Source organism: Eulemur rufifrons, chromosome 19 (assembly GCF_041146395.1).
Source record: "Eulemur rufifrons isolate Redbay chromosome 19, OSU_ERuf_1, whole genome shotgun sequence".
Lineage (NCBI taxonomy): Eukaryota > Metazoa > Chordata > Mammalia > Primates > Lemuridae > Eulemur > Eulemur rufifrons.
Window position 1 is genome coordinate 66,197,676 of NC_091001.1, and position 25,099 is coordinate 66,222,774.

Below are 25,099 nucleotides of genomic sequence, written 5' to 3' on the forward strand. Positions count from 1 at the left end.
CTTCAGCCCCTCTGGATCTTCAACAAGGCCTGTCCATTCTCTGTTAGGAACATTCTTCTCTTTGAACCCATATAAAATCCTACTTCTTCTTTATGGCTCAGCTTTAATAAGTCACGCAAAGAAGCCTTCCCTGCCATCTAGACTAAGTTAGTAAACTGGTTAATGTGCTCTTACCATGTTTGACATTTAAAGTATTTTTTTAATTTTTGAAATAATCACAAATTTAACAGAAAAATTGTCAGTACAGAGAATTTTTTTCTTGAACCATTTGAAAATAAGTTGTAACCTGATGCCTGTCACCCCTTAATACATTAGTTTGCATTTCCTACAAAAAGGATTTTGTCCTGTGTCACCACTATATTGGCCATCAGAATCAGGAAATTAGCAATGAAGTACTTCAATCTAAATTGACCAATTCATCAGTTGTCCCACCAGCGTCCTCTTTTAGCAGAGGGATTTTTTCACAGTCACACATTGCGTTTAGTTATCATGTCTCTTTAGTCTCCTTCATTCTGGGACAGATCTTTATTCTCTCCCTCCCCTTTTTTTTTAAACTTTCATGACCTTAACATTTTTGAAGATTTTATTTGAGACCAGTTATTATATAGGATGTTCCTAAATTTGGTTATATTTGAAGTTTCCTCACAGTTAGGTTCAGGTTATGCATGTGTGATGGGAATATCCCAGAAGTAATGCTGTGTTCTCAATGCTTCCTATCAGGTGATGCACATTTTCAGTATGTCCCTTTCCTGATGATATTTGTGATTACTTGATTAAGATGGTGTCTGCTAGGCTTCTCCACCACAAAGTAACTTTCTCCTTTGTGATTAATAAGTGTTTTATAGAGGGGTACCTTGAAATTATGTAAATATCCTATTCCTCATGACACTTCAAATATATTTATTTTCTATTTATCTTATCTCTATGGACTCAAGTTTCCTATTTTATTTAGTTGTTATAATCTATTACTATAACTATTTATTTTGATGTTTAAATTGTCCCTGATGTGGCCAGAGGGACCTCCTTCAAGCTTGCTTCTGTGTCTTTTTTGACATTTCCCTGTCAACATTTGAGCGTTTCCATTCTTTTTGGCACAAAAGGTATTCCAGACTTATATTGTACTTTCCTTTCCCCAGCCTTGGAATCAGCCACTTCTCTAAGGAGCTTGGTTCCTTTTAGAGGAGAAGGGTGTCTAGAAGCCATGTTGTGCTTTAGGTGCATTCATTGCTATTGAAGCTCCCAGGCCCCCTCAGTGGGCAGAGTTTAGGGAATGTATGTTTGTATGTATACATACATACTTGTTTTGAGACAGGATCTTGCTGTGTTGCCCAGGCTGGTCTCAAACTTGTGGGCTCAAACAATCCTCTTGCCTCAGTCTCCTAAGTAGCTGGGATTACAGGTGCGATCCACCACACCTGGCTCCATATACACACATATTTGCGTTAATATTCATTTCTCTATCAATCTTTATATATTGAAACTATGAGTTCACTCTGGTACTTTCAGTCTACCATCACAGGGTTCATTCTCATTTTATCCCTTTCCATATTTGTACTTTTCTTCTCAGTGGGAAACCTGGGGCTTTCCTATTTTTAATTGATTTACTTAATTAGTCACCCTGTATGTAATCAGTTCCCTATCTATGTGGCCACTCCCTCCCCTGCATGGATACCCTTCTTACCCTGTGTGAGTTTTGACACACCACATTGGGCTGTCCCTATATGTGAATGTTCTCTTCACTTTATTCAGCTTCTAATACCCCTCACCAGGCCATTGCCCCATGTGAATATCCTTACCCTGCTAGGGTTCTAACACACCAGCCAGGCTGACTCCCTGTGTGGATGCCTTCCTCGTCCAGCTCTGGCACCCATTATAGGGCAGTTCTCCTTATCTAGATACCTTCCTTATCCTGCTTGGGTTTTGACAGTTCTACTCTGAGCTAGATGCAGTAGGTGAGACTTGTGCACATAATTCGGGGTTTTTTATGATCTCCATAGTTCTTTTCTAGAGTTGTGGTACATATTTGGTTGTATGGAATGACGGGCATAATTACAGGATGGAATATTTTAATAGAGGATATTGCCTGTGTCCATAATGCCTGTGGTTCTTAGATTTAAAAAACCCTTTTTATTGAAGTATAACATACATACTGAAAAGAGTACAGATCATAAGAGTATGTTGTGAACTATCAAAAGGTGAACACACATATAAAATCACTGCCCAGGTCAAGAAATAAAATATTATTGGCAGTCATGAAGTCCTGCTCATGACTTTTCCCAATCAATCCTTATTTTCAATCTGACTGGTAGAAATAAACTTCATTCTTTAAAATTATGTGTCTCAACTAATGGCATGATGAATAAAATAAATACACATGATTGATTATTTTGAACAACTGTATTTGAAAAGTTAATTATAGCAGTAATACATTTATTTGAAGTTTTATCATTTAGCTTGAGAAAGTTTGGAGCAGTCAGTCACTAGGGGGCAGACTGTACTGCTTCCACTTCTTCAGAAACAGTTGTGTACGCCTTACGTTCGTAACTGAGAATTATTTTGCATGGAAGAAAACAAATGTTCCTTCATTGAAAGAAATATTTCATTATTCATAGATATAAATAAAAAGGACAAAATTATTTTGTTCTCCTGTATTTAAATAGCAGAATAGAGTCCTTGGTTAAATGAATCTCAACATCTGGGAAGTGTAGCTTTGCTTCTTAGGTAGCCCCAGCAAAGTATCCAAATTTGAATGGGTTTGGAAGGCTTTTTGAATTTAAACAAGTTTCAGATAATAATTTATCCATACCTTCCTCTAATCCTCCCTTTCTTTCCTACAGATTTCCCCCCAAATGGGAACTAGACTCTTGAGCTAAATTGGAGAAAAGAAAGCCACAGCTTGGAATCCAACAGTTAGGGCATTTTCTTCCATCCACTGATTTCATTTGGCATTACTCAGTGGCAGTTCCTCTTGGTAGCGCCCTGTGAAAAATATCAGAGGAAGTGTGAAAGAGAAAACTTGGTCTTTCTTGATTTCAGTTCTTTACTAATCTTTTCCTCATGCCATTCTAGTTTTGTGTACGTCTTTCTCATTAGATTGATAAACTTTCCAGTTTCTGCATATCCCTAGAATAGATGAACCCATCTCCAGATGCTTTTGAGCCATTTTATTTCTAGTAACATACGGAGACTCTTTCTGGTCGCCTCCTCCCCCTCCCCCGCCCAGTATAGTATGGTTTGGCTTCTTATTCTCTGGGACTTATTACATCATTTAATGTTATTTCTTCCTTTCTATAGATAGAGACATCGGGATCTACCAGTATTATGACAAGAAAGAGCCAGCAGGTAAAGTACCTATTCTATAAAACTAATTTTTATAAACTAAATATTCTAAACTATGAAATACTGACCATTAAAAACTGTTTTTATGAACTTTAGATAAATTTTAGAATTTTAAGAAAAGTCACTCCAGTTCTTTAGAAAAATGCCGAGGTTGATATCTATCTGTTCTATATAAAATAAAGTAATATTGAGAAAATGCTGTAGAAGAACATGAAAATTCTCATTTTACTGCTGATCAGGCTGATAACAAGACAGTCTATTCACATTTATTTATCGGTGTCCCAGTAGAGGGCATTGTTAATGCGTGGGTCCCACTGATGCTGGCCTCCCCGGATCCTTACCTGATATCTGAAATGGGCATTTCTGAGTGAATGATCAATTTTCTTTATCTGATTAATCCTGTTAATCCCAGAAGTTTTATGATGGGCCAAAAGGTCTTTCTAGCTAGAGTTACTTCCTGTTTCAGTCTCCGTTGAAGTGGGCTTGTGTGAGTATCCTGTGTGCTTAGCTTGGTGGTTAATAGGCTGACTTCATGGTTCTGATGACAGACTGAAGCAGCTTCTGTTCTGGGCTCGGTTGCAGTTCCCTTCCCTATCTGATGAGATTGGAAGCTCAGGATATTGGCCCACCTGTTGTGCCTTTTCATTACAAATTTAAGAAATATCTCTGAAATGAAAGCATCTAAATTATGGCATTTTTTTCAACTATCCTTTTTTGAACTTTAGCATAATTTATGAATTGCAAGGTATATAATAATACATCATATATACATATCAAAAATATAAGGTATTATAATAAAAATAAATTCCTGTTTTTTTCTTCTTTTCATCTCTCCTCTGCCACAATTCCAGCGACAGAGCATGGTAACTTAGAAGAAAAGCAGAAGCTGGCAGAGTGTAAGCTTACTTTATATAATTTTGGAATTATTATAAAACTGAAAATTTCAATATTGTAAAATATTCATTCCACACAAATAAGAAACATTATTCTCTCCAAATTTCTTATAATTACAAATTCCCATTGTTCAAGTACATAAATATCTGAGAATTATATTTGTTGGGCCTTTCGAATTTAGACCATTGAAATCTTTATTAAACTTTGATAAGATATATGCTTATGTAAACATAAACTTTCTTAATGAACTATATTTATATTATTTAATATGTTTAAAATAAATGTACCAGTTTAAATTCTCATGGTAACATTTACTTGCCCATACTTTGCCTAAATTATTAACGTGATTTACTCATTTTAAGAAAATAAGATTTGTAATATCAATGTTAGCATTTTATTTAGTCTTTTCTGTTCTCAAATATTGTTACATATATAATATGGCTACAATGTGATATAGTTTTAATGACTTAAAATTAAATATAATTTAAGATTTTATTTGGAGTATAGCTGGAACTGAAAATCTCACTTGTTCTCCTGTTTTAAATGGTTGAACTGACATTTAATTTTTAAAAATACTGTATTAGTAGCTGCAACACAGATTTTAAAATTTGCACATATGCTCTACACATCAAAATTATATTTATAGAACCAAGTTAATTTGCTGAAATAAGATGTATCACGATTCTACTCTCAAATTGAAGTATCTATATATATTATATATATTATATGTATATATACACACATATACACAAACAAATACAGCTCATATTTAGAATTATTAATTAGGAGAATCCAAAGATGAGTTTATTTTTATGATAAAATAGATATGAGGTTAACATTTTATTAATTCTTTTAAACAGAACTTTAGTTTTAGGCTAACATTGTGACTCTACTAAATAATTTTGGCTTTCAATTAAATTTATTTAAAACAAAACAAAGGCTTATCATTATTGAATTGTGTAGATTTTAGAAAGGACTGTTTTAAGTTAAAAAGAGTACTATTAGTGCCTAATTTATTAAAACTTGGATTTCTGTCAGATTTTTTTCCTTAGTGCTAAAAAATGCTTAATTTTAAGTTCATTTTCTGTGTATCATTTTTGTATTTCATTTCTTTCCTTACTATGTTCATTTACTCACAAGAATTTTTAGATCTGAGTATGTCATTTGCAGAATTTGAAATTTCTTTTGGATTAAACATTTAATTATTTACATGAAAAAGTTACTTCAGTGGTAAAGAGTGGGTCATTAACCATTAAGTACTAGATTCGCGGGCCTAGCACCCTTTCCCAGGAATTCTCTAAGCCTTGTTGGTTGTCATCACAAAATTATGATTAGAGAGATTGTTTTGCGGTAAAAATCCTGTTCCTATGACAAAGCCTTTCAAAAGGCTGTCATTTGATGATAGAAATGAAGCCCACTTCCTCTCAATTATGGAGGTGTTTTATTTTAATCTTCCTAAGGCACAGTGCTAAGCAGAGTTTCCTTTTTTAAATCTTGTTTAACTAACTGTAGTACATGTTTTATTTGCCAGCACGAGATTATCCTTGGACGCTTAAAAACAGACGCCCAGAAAAACTCCGAGACTCACTCAAAGAGTTGGAGGTATCTTTTAAAAAGTTTCAAAAATGGCAACAAACAAATCTGTTTTAAAACATCTTTCAACAGCTTTAATTTTCATAAAGGATCAACTCTCATGGTGATGATAGCTTTGCTTTTGTCCAGTGAGGAGTTCCAAAACAGTTGCATCTTTGTGTGGCATGTTGATCTTTTTTTGCTTGCAAATCAGAAGCACTTTAACTGATAATGACAATGTGTAGCCAACTGCACTCTCTCTTTTTCTGTTGTACTTCAGGAGCTGATGCAAAATAGTCAGTGTGTGCTGAGCAAATGGAAGAACAAATATGTCTGTCAGGTAAAATGATTTGAGAAGCTTTTGCAGTGTTTTATAACCAATGGAGCTGAAAACTACGTAGTAATTGGTATTCTTGTGTTATGATAGGTAGTGGACAAAAACTTTTTAGGAGTGGATATTTTGTAGTTTGAATTCTAGTTATTCTAGAGCTAAAACTAGACAAATTGACACAGGCTGCCAGGCTCATTAAGCAGTATTAATCAGTATAGTTGTACTCACATATTATAAACACTAACAAAAATCTTTTCATATTGTATTTTTTGTTTGGATTTGTCTGAATGTTGTATTAGATGTTTGCTGGCAGAGATTTAATCATATTTTTGAATGAAGATGAAATCACAGGACAAAAGGCTTTTTGGCATACCGCTCTTGTGTTTTTAAATACCATCTTAAGGAAATCAACAAGCAGACTAGAGTTAGACCTAATATAGCAAGACATTTGGTCTTACTACTTTTTGAACCCTCTAAGCTGTGCTGCTGTTTTATGGTAACCACTAGTCATATGTGGCTATTTGAATAATAAAATAAAATTAAAAATTTAGTTTCTCAGTTACACTATCCACATTTCAAGTGCTCAGTAGCCACATGTTATCATGTTAGACAATGCAGACATAGAACATTTCCATCTCAGAAATTTCTATTGTGCAGAACTATTAGGGCCTTCATGAAATGATCTAAATATTGAATGGGGCCAGAGTCAGAACATAATCAGGACACAAATGCCTTAGCTTTGCCGATAGGCTTAAAAAATACCCTTTTTTGAGGAAAATCTTACATGCTTGTGCTAAAAGGATAATTATTAGTCATTCATGGAATTGAAGTTACATTAGAACTACTAATTTTAACTGATTTGTGTAATCAAATATCCTGTATCCATTTAAATTCTTATTTACATTGTTATTTATTTCATGTTTAACCATTCTTGTTTGCAGTTTAGGCACATGGTTCTATTCATAAATCTACAACATCAAATTTGTGGTAATTATAAAATTTTAATCTACCATTTGAATACAGACTACCATTTCAGTGGATTCTAGTTTTCCCTTATTTTTTCCTAAACTAGTCTACCTTTACTCATGGTGGTACTGTTTAGTTATCTCCTCAACTGGCATAAGTTTTTACCTTCCAGAGACTGTTTACAAGGCTGAATTAATATTTTTAGAACCATAATACTTCTTAAATTTGCATTAGGATACTAATAAAAAGGATGGGATTTTAAAAATTTATAGCTTGTTTGCATAATAGTAACTTTTAATCATACTTTAAAACTTAAATACAAAATATGCTCCAGAAAGTTTCAAACTTAGTACAACTCAAACTTGTAATTCTTAATGCCATTACTCACCTTAAAAACAGGCTCAAAATTATTTGACTGGAGGGCAAGCCTGCCACCTATAGTAAGAGGCGTGTCTCGTGGCCTCCACCCTTACCCATTACACAGGGTAAGTTGGAACATGTCGGGCATCTTAAAATATGCAGTGGAGCATCCCAATAGACAATCCTTTTTAGATAGACTTTATTGCATTTTAATGTAGTAGTAAGTTTGTGTGTGTGTGTATGTATGTGTGTGTCTGGGGTGGGGGGCATTTGGAGAAGGATGTCCCTCACTATTGAATTAATTAAACTTAGAAAAGGAATTTTCATGATAGAATATACATAAAATTACTTTTGTAATTTACAGCAATCTGACAATACTGCTTAAGCTGATGTACCAATGAGTCTGCTTTTAACATTTCCAATAGGACTTATCTCTTTTTATGTTCTGTCATATTTTGTACTTTATTTCTATGATGAATGAGATATTTCTCAAATAGACCTTTTACTCCCAGAACATTCTTGATGTGATATATTTTAACAAGAAAATTTCACCTCCACCCTGCCCACAGGGTCTAGTTCAGTCCACACATCTTTAGGGCTTTTGAGAGACCTCCTGACATTATCCATCCACTTCTTCAGTTTCTGGGCAGGATTGTTAGCTAGGTCTTCTAAAAATGTGTGTGTGTTCCATTCCAAAAGATCTCTAGTATCACAATAATTAAAATTTTGATACTCAAGATAAATTTTTAGCCTAAGGAAAAGATCCCCTTAACCTTTTTGTTAAATTTTACTTAGTTATAAAATAAGTAAAGCACCTCAACAGGCTCCCCAAAAGTCCTCCTTTTGTGCACATGTCCATTATGGTGGTTCCAAAGATAGCACATGCTTTAATATTTTCTTAGTGATTTCCCCATATTTTAGCCCTAAAATGGCAATAGCCGAGCACAACATAATGTTCTATAACTCTTAGAAAAGGAGTGAAAAAAGTTTCTCAGCATCTTGGTGCTAACACATTTGGATTCTCAGTCTTTGAATTTGGCTACTCCTCTACTAATGTAAATGTTTTACCCCCAAGAAATGGTAAATTTAAGATTTACAAATTTAATTTAATTGTCATCTCTTTAGGGATCCTATTTCTTTAAAAGGTCCAACTGTTTAGAAATGAGTGTGGCAACTATGACAACATAAAGGATTTCAGAGGATGCAATCTGAGCTTGGACCTTTCCCTGTGCCTACTGAGGATTTATAGGTTGTCATCATTACCAAAGCTTAGTTAATATTGTCAGTCCAATGACCTGTGAATAGTACCATTTAAAAAATATTTCCCCTCATAAATTCAGAACACTTTACAAATCAAGACTTACATATATGTGTGTGTGTATATATATATATATATATATATGTTTTCAGTACAAAAATTTCAGACTATGCCTAATACTAGTTTGAGATTTATTAAAGTTATGAGATATAAAGTTTTAGTTTTACCAGCTATTAAATATATTTCTCACTTTAAGTTTTTTGGTCTCCTAAAATTATTTCATTAAAAGAAAGTGTATATTGGCCGGGCGCAGTGGCTCACGCCTGTAATCCTAGCACTCTGGGAGGCTGAGGTGGGCGGATCGTTTGAGCTCAGGAGTTCGAGACCAGCCTAAGCAAGAGCGAGACCCCATCTCTACTAAAAATAGAAAGAAATTATATGGACAGCTAAAAATATATATAGAAAAAAATTAGCCGGGCATGGTGGTGCATGCCTGTAGTCCCAGCTACTCGGGAGGCTGAGACAGGAGGATCCCTTGAGCTCAGGAGTTTGAGGTTGCTGTGAGCTAGGCTGACGCCACGGCACTCACTCTAGCCTGGGCAACAGAGTGAGACTCTGTCTCAAAAAAAAAAAAAAAAAAAGAAAGTGTATAATAATTTCCTACTTTGAATTTCTTAAACCATTATACCAACTGTCCTTAGGGAATAATAGTTTCAGCATTAAAACACTATTAAATGTATCACTCTGGTGGTATTTTTGAATTCCATAAAGTATTGTGCTTTAAGTCACATTAATGTTTTCAGATTATTGCATAATTAGTTTAAAACAATATTATTAAGCATAAATTTAACTTCACATGTGTTGATTTTATATTAAATTATTTGAATTGTATATGTAAATTTAACTATAAAAGGGTATAATATAGTTAGCTGTACCCTGGTTTCTGTCCATAACAATTCTACATTTTCAGGCACAATCTTAAAATGTCAAGGAAAGTTAGTTTCCTTTTTTAATTCCTGTAATGAATTATTTGACAGGCTATGCAAGAATAAAAATTATTTTCCAAGCCTATCACAGATAAATTATGACCTTATGGAACTCATTTGATCACAACTTCCTTAATTGTAGAACCTGATCTTTCTTTTCATCAAATTGTGTGAAAATCAATTTGATTTCCTCATAAAATAATAATAGACAAACCATGGTTTTAAGTTACAAGTATTAATAATAGCATACTATTTATACAAAACCCATCACACAGTATTCATTGTGATGAAGAACTGTGAGAGTCACTAAGGAAGTGTAAGTCATGGGCTGCGTCCCCAGCATAACCTAGTCAAGGAAAATAGACACATGAAATCACTAGGACACCAATGAGTGCTAACTTGTATTACACTGAGTAAAAAGATAGGAGTTTAGAGAAAGCATAGACATCAGTGTAATTTAAGAAAAGTTTTGTGGAGAATTTATAACTTAGACTTAAAAGGACATGTAAAATTTGGTTACACTGAAAGGAAAGGCATTTCAGAAAAAGGGAATTAGATTAATTGAGAATTAAATGGGGTGTTTACAAGGTAGTCAGGAGGTAGGCCCATGTGGAAAGAAATGATTCATATTGAAGAACAACGTAGTAAGTTTGAAAAGCAACTTGGAACTTCCTTGTCAGGGACATTGAATGGTATGTTGAAGTATTGATACATTGTCCTGTAACACTTTTATATCAGGGTAGTACCATACATATTAAAATTGGGCTTATGGAAGGATTAGCCTGACAGGATAAAACATGAGAACCAGAGGTAGCAAAATCATTTCAAATGATAAGTGCAGTAAGGCTAAGATGCAGAGAGTTCTGAAAGCCAGAAGAGAAATTTAGAATGATAGGTAAAAAATTTAGTTTTGGCCCTTTTACATGTGAAGGAACTAAAGATAATCAAATGATTATATTATTGGAAATATAGAACTGGTATGGAACTTGAGTGAGGTTGGAGTTGAAAATTTGGGAGCAGACAGCTAAAGAGATGATACTAAAACCATTCAAATGGGTGCTGTCATGAGGGGAGGTGAATATCTTGGAAAAAGAGCTAAGAGCCAAGGATCTTCTCATTTAGGAGACAGAAGAGACAAATTAAGCCAACAAAAGAAACAGAGCAATCAGGGTAATGAGGATCCACAGAGAAGTTTGTTGCCCTAAAAATTAAGGGGTTAGAAGTCAGAGGACCCGAAAAAAGGCTTAAATCATATTTTAGTTCTTGTTTTAATATTTAGCTACTTAGAAGTCTCCATATTGTTATTATTAAACTGTCTATCAACAGGCACTTCTGGAGGCTCAACAAAAAACCCGTTTTTATATTAGGGACTGTTGTAAATATTAGATGAAATCCTTACTTTCCAATAATTTCGGATATATTTGGGAAACAAAACTAATGTACAGGATTAAAGAATAATTTGAGTTTAAATGTTCTATTTCTTAGTTCAGTATCTAAGCACATTTAAAGTTTAGGGATTGTTGCTGATTAAAGTAGTTGGTTAAGATTTCACAGAGGAGACTGGACTTAAGCTGGACTTTGAAGGAAGGGTATAATTTAGGCAAACAAAAAGGGAAAGGAAGACATTTCTACTCATGGGGAATTGTATCACCAAAGAAAAACTATTCAGATAATTACCAAGCAAGGTCTAGAAAGGTAGCCTGAAAAGATTGCTCCATAGATGTTTATTTGATGACCCCTTTTGACATATACTGAATATATTATTTGCTACAGAGTTGGGCTAGTTTCACTATTATGATAAACAAATGAATAACACTGTCTAGAAGGCCTTTAGGATCAGCGAAACTTAGCCAGTATGTGGCAGCTTAGTATAACTTTATATTTTCCCACTTAAAAAAAAAAAGTATTTAGAGGTTTTTTCTTAAAATTTCAAAAATAACAGACATGCTTAAGGCTGAAAATTTGGAAAACACAGAAAAGCCCAAATGAGCATAAATCATCTAATTCAATCACTCATTATTACCCACTATTTACTATTTGATGTTTGTCCTTTTACTATACATATATGTACTTATAAATATTTGCTTAAAAGATTACATACTTAACGTACATATACTTTACCTATGGTCTAAATATTTTTAATACATAATATTTTAACTTATATTAATATATCATATATATATATTTTATATATCATAAAATAAATATGTGAACCCCACTGCTGTAGAACTCCAGAAAGGCACAAGTTTTGGAAGCATCAGGTACATTAGAAGGTGGAACTGAAAATGAGGGGGTATGTTGAAAGTTTGTATAAAGAACAAATGAGATGGGATAATTTTGAGGACACACCAAACCAGAGGGTATCTGGATTTAAAGACAGCACAATTAAGAGTAGAAGTGAGGTGGCTAGACTGAAAATAAGGGGATTAAGTGAGTCTGTGTCTGGAATAGTGAGATTTTCCCTAGCTTCTTCCCTGCTCCCAGCAGCTAGGTTCATGTGTCCATGTAACTTGTTCAGAGGATTCTTCTGTGGAAAAACTGATTACTCTTCCAGAACAAAGCCTATCAACACTGATATTTGGCAGTTCCTCTGAATCATAATGTTCAGCTAGCAAGTTTAATATCATGCCCTAATAATTACTCTTTCTTAGGGAAAAAAATTCATTCCTTTCCAGGAAAAATAAAAAGAAAATTTACACTGTATCTTGACTACTTCAATCCAAAATTTGATGACTTAAGATAATCCACTGATACATTAATTGTTTATACTTAAGGATACTGTAAAATAGGAACCCAGTTTTGGAACATGGTTATGACACAAAGAAAAATTTGGTTTTCTTTATAATAATGTATTTTTGTATCATCAGTCAACATTTCCTTCCTGTTCTCTTTATAAATGGTTCTTTCTTCTCTCTTATTGTTTTCATTTTAAAATATTTCTTTAAAGAAACCCTAATTTCCTGGCTCCCCTTGGCATTTGTGTCTAATAACATTTTGGAAGCTTCAAGATATTTTGCTACAAAAGGAAGCCAATTCAGGACTATGAGTTTCCCTCATATGTTTAGTTATAGTTAATAGTAAATATGTGTAAAGCTAAATGAGTTCAAAATCTGAATAATCTAATTCCTCTCCTGTTGATTTTCATGTGTATTTTACAAAGTAGAACAAGCATATACCAAACATATATCTAGTTTTTAAATGGAGGGTTAAGTTGTACTTCCATAGCTAGCAAATAAGAAGACTTCAATACATTATATTTGAATACCTGGGCTGATTTTTTTATATAAAAGCTTAAAATATGACTTATTTTAAATGTATAACTTTATATTAGATGCACAGGTTGGAATGTGATAGAAATGTATGTATAAACTAAGCATCTAAGGTTGGGTATGTGGGAACCCAGCAACTTTATATTCATGATATTTGAGAATATTATATTAATATATATGCCAATGTAACTAATAGAGAAAACACATCAAGTATTTTTGTAAAATTGTAATTTATACCCCTTAGTTTTTTCAATAAAGTAGTTTTTTTTTTTTCCAAGCATAAAACAAAGTTTATTGAGGAAGGACAAGATAGGTTTACAGAATAAGAGCAAGATACGTTTGCTACAGAACAGCTAACAGGCCTCTTATCATCACAAAAAGGCCTAAAGCAGTTTTTTTTGGGGGGGGGGGCATTTAAAGCATTTCATTTGAACTTAAAGCAGTTTTTTTTTTTAAACTATTAAGTTAGCAAATAAATCACTTAATGATTATGAAATGAAAAGCAGTTATAACTATACTTTTCATAAAATAGTATTATATATAAATATTCACAGTGGCTCTCCACGGTGAAATACCTGTTATTTGGTAGTCTCATTGGTCTAAGTAGAATCCTGGGTTGAATTGTGAGGCCCCACCAAACATATAAATTGCCCTATTTTTGTAGCCATCCTTCTGCTGTAGAACAGTCCCTCATTTTATCTGAGGCCAAGCCTTCCATCTAGACCTAATGTTCCCAAACTGTGTACCGAGGTACCCCGGGTACTGCAGTGAGTTCACAAGAGTGCCATAGGATATTTAAAAAGCTCAAGGGAAACAGAGACTTCTGTCAATTGCTACATGAACAGCTAGCTCCAGGTAGTTCAGAGTATCAACATTAGATCAAACTCATTTCCTTTTGGGGTTGTCATGTCTATATGAAGCTGGGTTTTCAGGGGTTGCTGTGATAAAAGCAACTACCACACAATAAATAACATAGACCAAGAATGAGGGTGAGGGTATCCAATCTGATTCTAAAGTTTGAGAAGTTGTGTGGTGTCCAAACTGCCATTAGCACACACAGCCTATTAGTAACTAATCGTAGTTATTTAGGAATGAAATAAAAATCTTTTTCTTTCAATCCGTGTATTATGTTTCCAAATGGCTAATAAGTTGTTAGGATATACATACTTAATAAGCTTGAATCTATTTAATAAATATATCTGTTGGTATTTCTTTTGGCCTAAGGGCACTGTAAAAAATTACTGAGACACAAAAGGTGCTATGAATTGAGAAAGTTGAGGAGCCTCTGGCTTAATCCAGGCTGTGGGTCCCATTTTATCTGGCCTTCTCAGAAGCTTACATGATTGTCACTTCTCTCCTGTGCAGCATAGTGGTAGAAAGCACAGACTGATCCATTTTCTGAGTATCAAATCTTGTCTTTCACAGATGTGTGACTTTGGGGTAGTTACTTCTCCTATCTGGGCCACTTATTATTTAGCTATAAAATGAAAATAAAAATACCTAACTCATAGATTTATTATATGAATTTATTAACACATGTGAAATATTTAGAACAATGTCTGGCACAGATACCTGCTTTGTGAAAAATAAATTTGGTCTTTCTGTCAATTTAATCTTTCTAATTATTTTTTTTCAAAAATTTTTTAAATTAAAATTTTGTTATTGTGATAAAAAACGCATAACATAAAATTTGCCATCATAACTATTTTTAAGAGTATAGTTCAGTAGTATTAAGTATATTGACATTGTTGTGAAACAGATTTCCAGAACTTTTTCAAATTGCAAAACTGAAACTCTTACCCATTAAACAACTCCCTTTCCCCCTCCCCGTAGCCCCTGGTAACCACCATTCTATTTTCTGTTTTTATGAATTTGATGACTTTAGATACCTCTTATAAATAGATTAATTCAGTTTTCTCTGTTTGTGATGGGCTTATTTTACTTAGCATAATGTCCTCAAGGTTTATCCATGTTGTAGCATATGTCAGAATTTCCTTTCTTTTTAAGGCTGAATAATATTCCATTGTATGTATATAGCACATTTTGTTTCTCCATTCATCCATCAGTGGACATTTGGGTTGCTTCCACCTCTTGGTTTTTGTGAATAACTATGTTATTCACAACATGGGTGTGCAAATATTAGTATCTCTTCAAGACCCTGCTTTCAGTTCTTTTGTATCTATACCCAGAAGTGGGAATGCTAGATCATATGGTAGTTCTATTTTTAATTTTTTGAGGAAACACCGTACTGTTTTCCATAGTGGTTGCACCATTTTACAATCCCACCAACAGTGTACAAAGATTCTAATTTCTCCACATCCTTGCCAACACTAGTTCTTTTCTGTTTATTTTTTTTTTGATAGTAGCCATTCTAATGGGTGTAAAGTAACGTCTCAATATGGTTTTTCTAATGATTAGTGATGTTAAGCATCATTTCTTATGCTTGTTGCCATTTGTATATCATCTTTGGAGAAATGTCTATGTAAGTCCTTTGCTCATTTTTAAACTAGATTATTTGATTTTTTTTTGTTGTTGTTGAGTTATAAGAGGTTTTTTATATGGTTTGGAGATATCTCCCTTTTCCAAGAGATGATTTGCAAATATGTTCTCTCATTCAGTAGGTTGTCTTTTCATTCTATTGATTGTCTCCTTTGATACACAGAAGTTTTTAAGTTTGATGCAGTCTCATTTGTCTATTTTTGCTTTTGTTGCCTGTGCTTTTGGTGTCATATCGAAGAAATCATTGCCAACCCCAATGTCAAGAAGTTTTTCCTCTATGTTTTCTTCTGGAAGTTTTATAGTTTTAGATCTTATGTTTATGTCTTTAATCCATTTTGAGTTAATTTTTGTATATTGTGTAAGGTGAAGGTCCAGCTTCATTTTTGTGCATGTGGATATCCAGTTTTCCCAGCACCATTTGTTGAAGAGATTGTTCTTTCTCCCATTGAATTGTCTTGGCACCCTTGTTGAAGATCATTTGACCATGTATATGAAGATTTATTTCTGGGCTCTCTATTCTGTTCCATTGGTTTATGTGTCTGCCTTTATGCCAGTACCACACTGTTTTTGATTTCTGTAGCTTTGTAATATGTTTTGAAATCAGGAAATGTGATTTCAGGAAATGTGGACTCCAACTTTGTTCTTCTTTTTCAAAATTATTTTGGCTATTTGGGATCCCTTGAGATTCCTAGTCAGCTTTTAAATAGGCGCAACTGTTTCCATTTAAAAAATAAACCCAACTCCTACTCAATTCCACATTCCCCTCCAGGTATCACCATGTCTTATTCCTGTCCTTCAAAATCAAATTTCTCAACAGAGTTGTCTGTATTTAGAGTTTCCATTTCCTTATTTATTATTCAGCATTCAACCAACTTTAATCATGCTTTTCTCCTGATCATTACACTGAGAAATCTTCCACTGAGGTTGCAGAAAACCTGTTATTACCAAATCCAATAGACTTTTAAAAAAATCCTCATCTTATATACACAATAGCATTTAACATTATTACTCCCTTGTTCTTGAAATACTCTGTTTTCTGTTAGTTTCCATGACACATTGCTTTTCAAGTGTTCTCTCTACCTCTCTGGCCATTCTTCTCTATTTTCTTTTCAGGCCCATGCTCCTTTCCCTTGTCCTGGAATGGCCCAATTCTGAGCCATCTCCTCTCCACTCTGAACTTCTGGGTTATCAAATTTATACCCATAGCTTCCATGGCTTCTCTCTAGAGCTCAGACCTCTCCCCTGTGCTCCAAAGCTATAAATCCATCTGCCTACTTAGTGTCTACCTTTGGGCACCTCAAAGATATCTCAAATACAATATGTTTAAAATGTAACCCAAAGCCCCCTTTCTGGTCCTCTTCCATCATTCCCAAGCTGAGTGAATGGCCCTGCCTTCCATCCATTATAGAAACCAGAAACCTGGAAGTCACCCATTTATCCTTGAAATTATCCTCTTCTTCACCCAACTCCCTCCTTTCCCCTGTAGCCAACAAATCTCTGATTCTTGTTGATTTTATATCCAGTCTCTCACATCTGCCGTCCCTTCCCACATACCTTTAGTCAGAGCCCCTTCACTTCCTCTCTCTCTAGACTACTTCAACACTTCCTAAGTGCTCGGCCTGCTTCCCTCTGTGCTTCCCACCAGTCTGTTCTTCACACTGTTCTCCACACTGTAGCCAACATGATTTTTAAAAAACAAATGTGTTGCTCTTCTGCTTATAACTCTTCTACAGCTCTGGAGGAAAGATAGGAAACTGGATAATGTGATTAACTAGAACAGGTAGAGAAACACAGGTGGGAGGGATACAGGGATGGGAAACAGACTTTTAATTGTATACCTTTGTACAATCTGTTGTTTTCTTTTAGAGTTACATGAATATATTATCTATTCCAACAATTGAATCAATAAATTGAATTTGAAAACTATAAGCCAGGCATAGTGGCAGGCCTGTAGTCCCAGCTACTTGGGAGGCTCAGGTGGGTGGACTGCTTAAGGGCAGGAGTTGGAGGCCAGTCTGGGCAACATAGTTAAGACTGCATCTCAAATAAATGAATGAATAAAATAAAACAAAAACTATAGCATCACACTATTCTTAAGATAAAGGCAAAACTGAACTGTTCCCAATCTACCTACATTTTTAAGTTCATCTCTTACTATACTCTCCTTTAATCGCATTGCCTCAACCACACATGATTTCTGTTGATTCCTAATGTTCTTCATACTTTGTCTTGCCACTAGGCCTTTTTACATAATGTTCCTAGCTCTGCCTAAATGCTGTTTTCCACCCCCTTTCATGGAGGTAACACGTTCTTAACTTTAGATCCCAGACTACCAGTTATCACTTACTCAGGAAGCCTTCCCTCATGAGCTCTATCCTCTGTTATGTGCTGTTAGAACATGATGTACTTCTTGACACTCACTGTAGTTCCAGTTCTACATTTATTGTGTGACCATCTAGTTACTATGTACCTCACTGATTTGACTGAAAGTTTCAGGAGAGCAGTTGTCAAGTATTTAGGAGGAGAAGTTGTAAAAATTATTGCAAATATTTTGTGATGGATTTTTTTCACTTTCATTCAACCTTTTTTTTCTTTTTTTAATTGACACATAATAACTGTATATGTTTATGGGTATAATGTAATGTTTTGATATATGCATACATTGTGGAATAATTAAATCTAATTAACATATCTATCATCTCATTTATCTTTTTTGGCCTTGAGAATGTTTAAAATCTACTTTTTTAGCACTTTTGAAATATACACTACATTGTTATTAACTATAGTCACTATGTTATTCAGTAGATCTCTAAAACTTATTCTTCCTGTCTAACTAAAACTTTATACTTTTTGATCAACATCTCCTGGACCCCTGCCCCAGCCTCTGGTAATTACCATTCTACTCTCTACTTCTATGAGTTAAACTTTTTTAGATTCCACATATAAGTGAGATCATGTAGTATCTGTCTTTCTGTGCCTGGCTTATTTCACTTAACATAATGTCCTCCAGACTTACCGTTGTTGTCACAAATGACAGAATTTCCTTCTTTTTAAAGGCTGAATTCTATTGTGTAATGTACCACATTTTCTTTATGTGAAAATTTTTATTCTTAAAGATTTTGGAGTTTTGTATTTCTAATTAAACAAAGAACAGTAGTAGCAATTTAATAATACTCATCGTAAAAAATTTCTGCTGTGCTTAAACCCACCATAATAGTCTATGCTGATAAATTAGGAATGTATCCCTTTGCATATTAAGGGTAAGTGTGTGTGTATACGTGCATGTGTGTGTGTGTGTGTGTGTGTGTGTATTTAAATTAACTTAAGAAGTGGTGGTGTCAGTTTTCAAGAGGGGCCTACTATATGAAAAGTTTCCAAGCTTACTTTCTCGAAACATCTTAAAAGATTATTTCATGGACTGTGCTCTGAGAAATGCTCTTTTGCATTTAACACATTGACTGCCACACTAGGAAAAAAATTTTTTCCTTGGAGCCATGGTGTTTTATTACAGAAATAGAATAAAAACTTAGAAAACAAAACAGGGAAAAATGGTGGAGTAAAGGTGACTTCCTGGCTCCCTGCTCCCAGAGAAAGAGGTGAAGAACTCGGTCTGCTATGCACGAGTGGATTGCTCCCCCACAAGAACAGCGTTGTGAAACTGCAGAGAAACAGTGTGGGACACAAAACACAGGAAAAAAAAAAAAAAAAAAGGTGAATGAGAGATAGGATTGCAAAGTCTGGAGAATGCAAGATAAACAATAGAGAATAGAGCGTGGGACTGCTGCGCCCACCTGGCTAGCGAGTGCAGTGGAATCTGACCCACAGGAGAACGTCCTGCTTCCCCACTGACCTCCATACCCACTCAGACAGGGACCTGCCTGAAATTGGTACAAAGTCTCAGCAGGAGATGCTGGGCTCTGTGGAGAGGAGATGATAGCAGGAAGCATCTTGAACTCCTCAGAGCTCTGTGCTAGGACTGCCCTGGGTGGGGGACCAGAACAATGGAGGTGAACACTGAAAAGGGGACTCTACCCTGGAAACCACTGCGGACAATTAGTCCGGCTCAGGGCAGGTCAGAAAGTGCAAGATCTCCTGTCAGATAGCCGCAAGATTGCGGAAGGGTGACACACAAGAGACAGCAGGTGTCCTGTTGACTCAGCTCCCCAGTCCGGCATCCGCCAACTCCTGAATAGTTGCCCCCAGCGCTAGCACTGTGCAGGTGGGTGGCCGCCATTTTTGGGGTCCACAACCCAGACGCTGTGGTGTGCTATGGTTTTGGGCTGCACCCTTCCTCCAGCCTGGGGACGCTCACGACAGGCTCCACCGTTACGTGACCTGTTGTCAACTAGCCGGCCCGTTTTAATGGGCGAATTTTGAGTGTTTCCCGGGTCAGGAGGCTGGCATCTGAGGGATTCACAGGTGCTGGGGCACTGGGCGGACTCAGGCATCACCCCTCCCTCTAGCGCTGCGATTTTCTCACCGAAAGTGGTAGGCTCCACCCCTGGAGGTAGGGAGAGGAAAGAAAAGCCAATTTCTCTGTGTGACTGGCATGAATCTGTGGGGCTTTAGTGCAGATGGATAGTTGACAGCCCAGTGACTTGGTCTCTCAGACAGGCTTAGGTCATCCAGTAGGATCATAACTCTGGGGCCTGATCTCCGCATCCGGGAGGCTGCCAACAGTGGTGTTTGCTGTCAGGGAAGGAAAATCCTGGCCAGAGGCCACAGCAGGTGCACCAAGTAACCCCTCCCATCAGAAGGAGCCTCCCAAGTGTGGTGGAAGAACCCTGAATAACACATTAGCGGCTCCCCCTAGTGGCAGATCAAGCAAACATAGAAGCACACACATCCAGGCTGGTAGGCAGCAGCTGCCATCTGCCTTGCTCCTGTCACCACTTTAAGGGGGTATAGGGTCCAAGTAACCCTTGGGAGTGGCAAGATCCTTCCTAAAGATTGGGCCATTAGTATTCCTCACCCGGGGACCAGAAACCAACACAGAGGCATCCGATTACTTTGATAATTGGCTCTTCCACACAATCTACAACCAATGACAGAGAGGGTGACTCGACAGCTCAACACAGTGCCCTCCATCTCAAGCTACTAGAGGGCAGCGGAGTTATACACACAGGTGCGATTCACCACATGGGAGCTTAAGCTGGGGGACCAAACTCACTAATCTCCATTGGCAAGAGGTGAAGACAATAGTTCAGAGGTAACTCAACTTGCCAAAATATTCTAAAGCAATACAAGACCAGCGCACCTCTTCCCCCTACTGTTAAGGAACATCTCTTGGGGGCTTGAAGTTAAGGACACAAACCAGTCCTAGCACTCCCAGTTCTGAATCAATTACCCTGATGAGAAAGAACCAGAGAAAGAACACAGGGAATATGAAAGAGCAGAGAGAAAAGTTACCCCTGAAAGAAATCATAAGACCCTCAAAATCAGATACTAAATAAAATGATTAAATTGATGGAGGAAGAATTCCGAATATGGATCGTAAGGAAACTCAATGGAATTGAAGAGAAAATAGAAACCCAACACAAAGAAACCACGAGAATAGTTCAGGAAATGAGCAAAAAATTACCTAAAGAAATTGAAATGTTATGAAAAAACCAAACGGAAATCTTGGAAATGAAGGAGGCTTTCAAGGAACTTCAAAACACAGTGGAAAGCCTTAAAAATAGAATGGATCATGCAGAGGAGAGAATCTCAGAGCTTGAAGATAATGCCTATGTGCTAAACAAATCAGATGAAGAAAAAGAACATAGAAGCAAGAGACAAGAGCAGCAAATACAAGAAATGTGGGAGTATGTAAAAAAACCAAATATAAGAATTATAGGCATCCCGGAGAGAGAAGAAGAAAATACACAAGGGCTGGAAAATCTATTTCTTGGAACACTGGAGGAAAATATGCCTGGCCTGGCCAGAAACCTAGATATCCAGATACAAGAAGCACACAGCACTCCTGGGAGACTCAATGTGAAGAGACAAACACCACATCACATAATTATCAGACTGGCCAAAGTAAGCACGAAAGAGAAAATTCTTCACACAGTAAGGTAAAAACAACAGATAACCTACGAAGGAAAACATATCAGACTAACTACAGACTTCTCAAATGAAACCCTACAAGCAAGAAGGGACTGGGGTCCCATCCTCAATCTTCTTAAACAGAACAATGGCCAACCTAGAATTCTTTACTTGGCAAAACCGAGTTTCATCTATGAAGGAGAAATAAAGAATATCCCAGACAAGCAATCACTGATGGAATTTGCAAAGACCAGACCCGCTCTGCAGGAAGTACTCAGACCTGCATGACACATTTAACAGTGTAATAGACACCCACCAAATTAAAAACACTCAAGAGTTAAAGCCCAGAATCTGGATTCCACAATGGCTCAAGAGGTAAAACAAAACAATAAGAACTTACCCAACAATATGAACAGAAATCTACCCCAAGTATCAATCCTCTCAATAAATGTGAATGGCTTGAATTGTCCTTTGAAGAGACATAGACTGGCTGAGTGGATAAAACATTATAAACCAAGTATCTACTGTCTCCAGGAAATGCATCTAAGCCACAAAGACGCTTTCAGACTCAAGGTCAAGGGTTGAAAAGCAAACTTTCAGGCAAATGGAAACCAAAAGAGAGAGAGGGTAGCGATTCTGATTTCAGACAGCATAAATTTTAAAATAGCAGAAGTAAAGACAAAGATGATCACTGTATAAAGGTGAAAGGAAAAGTCCAACAAGAAGACTTAACAATTCTTAATATCTATGCACCCAACACAGGAGCACTCAGATATATAAAGCAAACCCTGTATGATCTAAATAGCAAGAGAAACAGTAATGCCATAGTAGTGGGGAATTTCAACACCCCACTATCTGAAATGGACAGGTACTCCAAACGAAAAATAAGCAAAGAAATAATGGACTTAAACAGAGCTCTAGAACAAATGGGTCTAACAGACATCTATAGGACAGTCCACCCAAATAAAGCCGAATATGCATGCTTCTCATCAGCTCATGAAACTTTCTCCACAATCGACCACATCCTAGGCCACAAATCAGACTTCAACAATTTAAAAAACATAGAAATTGTACCATGTAACTTCTCAGACCATAGTGGTATAAAACTAGAGATCAATTCCAATAGAAATGCTCACCACTTCACAAAGTCATGGAAATTAAACAATCTATTGCTAAATGAATGCTGGGTGAAGGAAGAGATTCAGATGGAGATCAAAAAATTCTTTGAATTAAATGATAATGGGGACACAAGCTATCAAAACCTGTGGGATACAGCAAAAGCATTCCTGAGAGGAAAACTAGTAGTATTAAATGCTCACATCCAAAAGACAGAAAGCTCACAAAGTAACAAACTTATAAACTGACTCAAGGAACTGGAAAAGGAAGAGCAAATTAATTCTAAACCTAGCAGAAGAAAGGAAATAACTAAGATTAAAGCAGAACTAAATGAAATTGAGAATAAAAGAACTATACAGAAGATCAATAAAATCCAAAGCTGGTTTTTCAAAAAAATAAACAAAATTGATAGCCCTCTTGCTAGATTGACAAGAACTAGAAAGGAAAGGACTTTAATAAACTCAATCAGAAATGAAACAGAAGTCACTACAGATATCATGAAAATACAAAACATTATCTTTGAATAATATAAAAATCTATATGCCCCAAAGCTACAAAATATGGAGAAAATGGACAAATTCTTAGAAACACACAGCCTGCCTAAGCTCAATCAGGAGGAAATAGAATTCCTGAACAGACCAATATTAAGTGCAGAAATTGGAGCAGCAATAAAAAAATCTTCCAAAAAAAAAAAAAGTTCTGGACCACATGGGTTCACTCCCAAATTTTACCAAACATACAAAGAAGAACTCATACCTATACTACAGAAATTATTCCAAAACATTGAGAAGGGTGGTATCCTCCCCAACTCATTCTACGAAGCCAATATCACCTGATACCAAAGCCAGGAAAGGATGTAGCAAAAAAAGAAAACTACAGACCAATATCCCTCATGAATATAAATGCAAAAATTCTCAACAAAATTTTAGTAAACCGAGTCCAATAGCACATCAAAAAAATAATTCACCATGACCAGGTGGGCTTCATCCCAGGGATGCAAGGCTGGGTCAACATACACAAATCTATAAATGTAATTCACCACATAAATAAAAGCAAGAACAAAGACCATGTGATTCTCTCAATAGATGCAGAAAAAGCATTTGATAAAATTCAGCACACTTCTATGATTAAAACCCTCAACAAAAGAGGCATAGATGGGACATTTCTTAAAATTATTAAAGCTAAATATGACAAACCCACAGCCAGTATCATATTGAATGGGGAAATATTGAAAGCGTTCCCGCTTAGAACTGGAACCAGACATGGCTGGCCACTATCCCCACTTCTATTCCACATAGAGCTGGAAGTCCTTGCTAGAGCAATCAGATAAGAGAAGGGAATTAAGGGTGTCTGAATGGGGGCAGAAGAAGTCAAACTGTCACTCTTTGCTGATGATATGCTATTATACCTAGAAAATCCCAAGGATTCAGCCAGGAGACTCCTGGATGATAAACAAATTCAGTAAAGTCTCAGGATACAAAATGAATGCACACAAGGCAGTGGCATTCATATATGCCAATGACAGTCAAGCCAAAAATCAAATCAAAGACGCAGTGCCTTTCACAATATCATCAAAGACATTTAAACATTTAGGAATATATTTAATGAAGGAGGTGAGAGATATTTACAGGGAGAACTACAAATCACTGAGAAAAGAAATTGTAGATGATGTGCACAGATGGAAATCCCTACCATGCTCATGGATTGGTAGAGTCAATATTGTTAAAATGTCCATTCCACCTAAAGTGATCTACAGAATTAATGTAATCCCTATCAAAATTCCACCATCATTCTTTACAGATTTAGAAAAAATAATTCTATGCTTAGTCTGGAACTAGAGAAGACTTCATATAGCCAAAGCAATCTTAAGCAAACAAACAAACAAAAAAAAAAAAAATTGGGAGGTATCAGTCTGCCAGACTTCAATCTTTACTATAAGGCTATAGTAACCAAAACAGCATGGTACTGGGATAAGAAATATAAACCTTTGGAATAGGATGGAGATACCAGATATAAAACCATCCTCATATTGTCATCTAATCTTCGACAAGCAGACAAAAGTATACATTGGGGAAAAGAATGTTCATTCAATATGTGGTGCTGGGAGAAAACTGGATATCCACATGCGGAAGATTGAAACTGGATCTCCACCTCTCACCTCTCACAAAAATCAACTCACGTTGGATAACACACTTAAACCTAAGATATGAAACCTTAAGAATTCTAGAAGAAAATGTGGGGAAGACTCTTTTAGACATTGGGCTAGATGTCTAAAGAATTTATGAAGAAGAATTTATGAAGAAGACCCCCAAAGCAATCACAGCAGCAACAAAAATAAACAAATAGGACCTGATCAAATTAAAAAGCTTCTGCACAGCCAAGGAAACTGTCCTTAGAGAGAATAGACAGCCTACAGAATGGGAGAAAATATTTGCTTTCTACACATCCAATAAAGGGCTGATAACAAGAATCTATACAGAAC

At 35.8% G+C, this 25,099-nt stretch overlaps 1 protein-coding gene across 1 annotated transcript in view; it reads left to right on the plus strand.

Moving 5' to 3' along the window:
- The window catches only part of WDPCP (WD repeat containing planar cell polarity effector), a 318,395-nt gene that overhangs the window by 74,350 nt on the left and 218,946 nt on the right, over positions 1-25,099 (plus strand). Inside the window, exons 5-8 of the mRNA XM_069493874.1 lie at positions 3,295-3,342; positions 4,191-4,235; positions 5,765-5,835; positions 6,086-6,145. Coding sequence (XP_069349975.1) covers positions 3,295-3,342; positions 4,191-4,235; positions 5,765-5,835; positions 6,086-6,145 — 224 coding nt within the window. The remainder of the gene's footprint in view (positions 1-3,294; positions 3,343-4,190; positions 4,236-5,764; positions 5,836-6,085; positions 6,146-25,099) is intronic.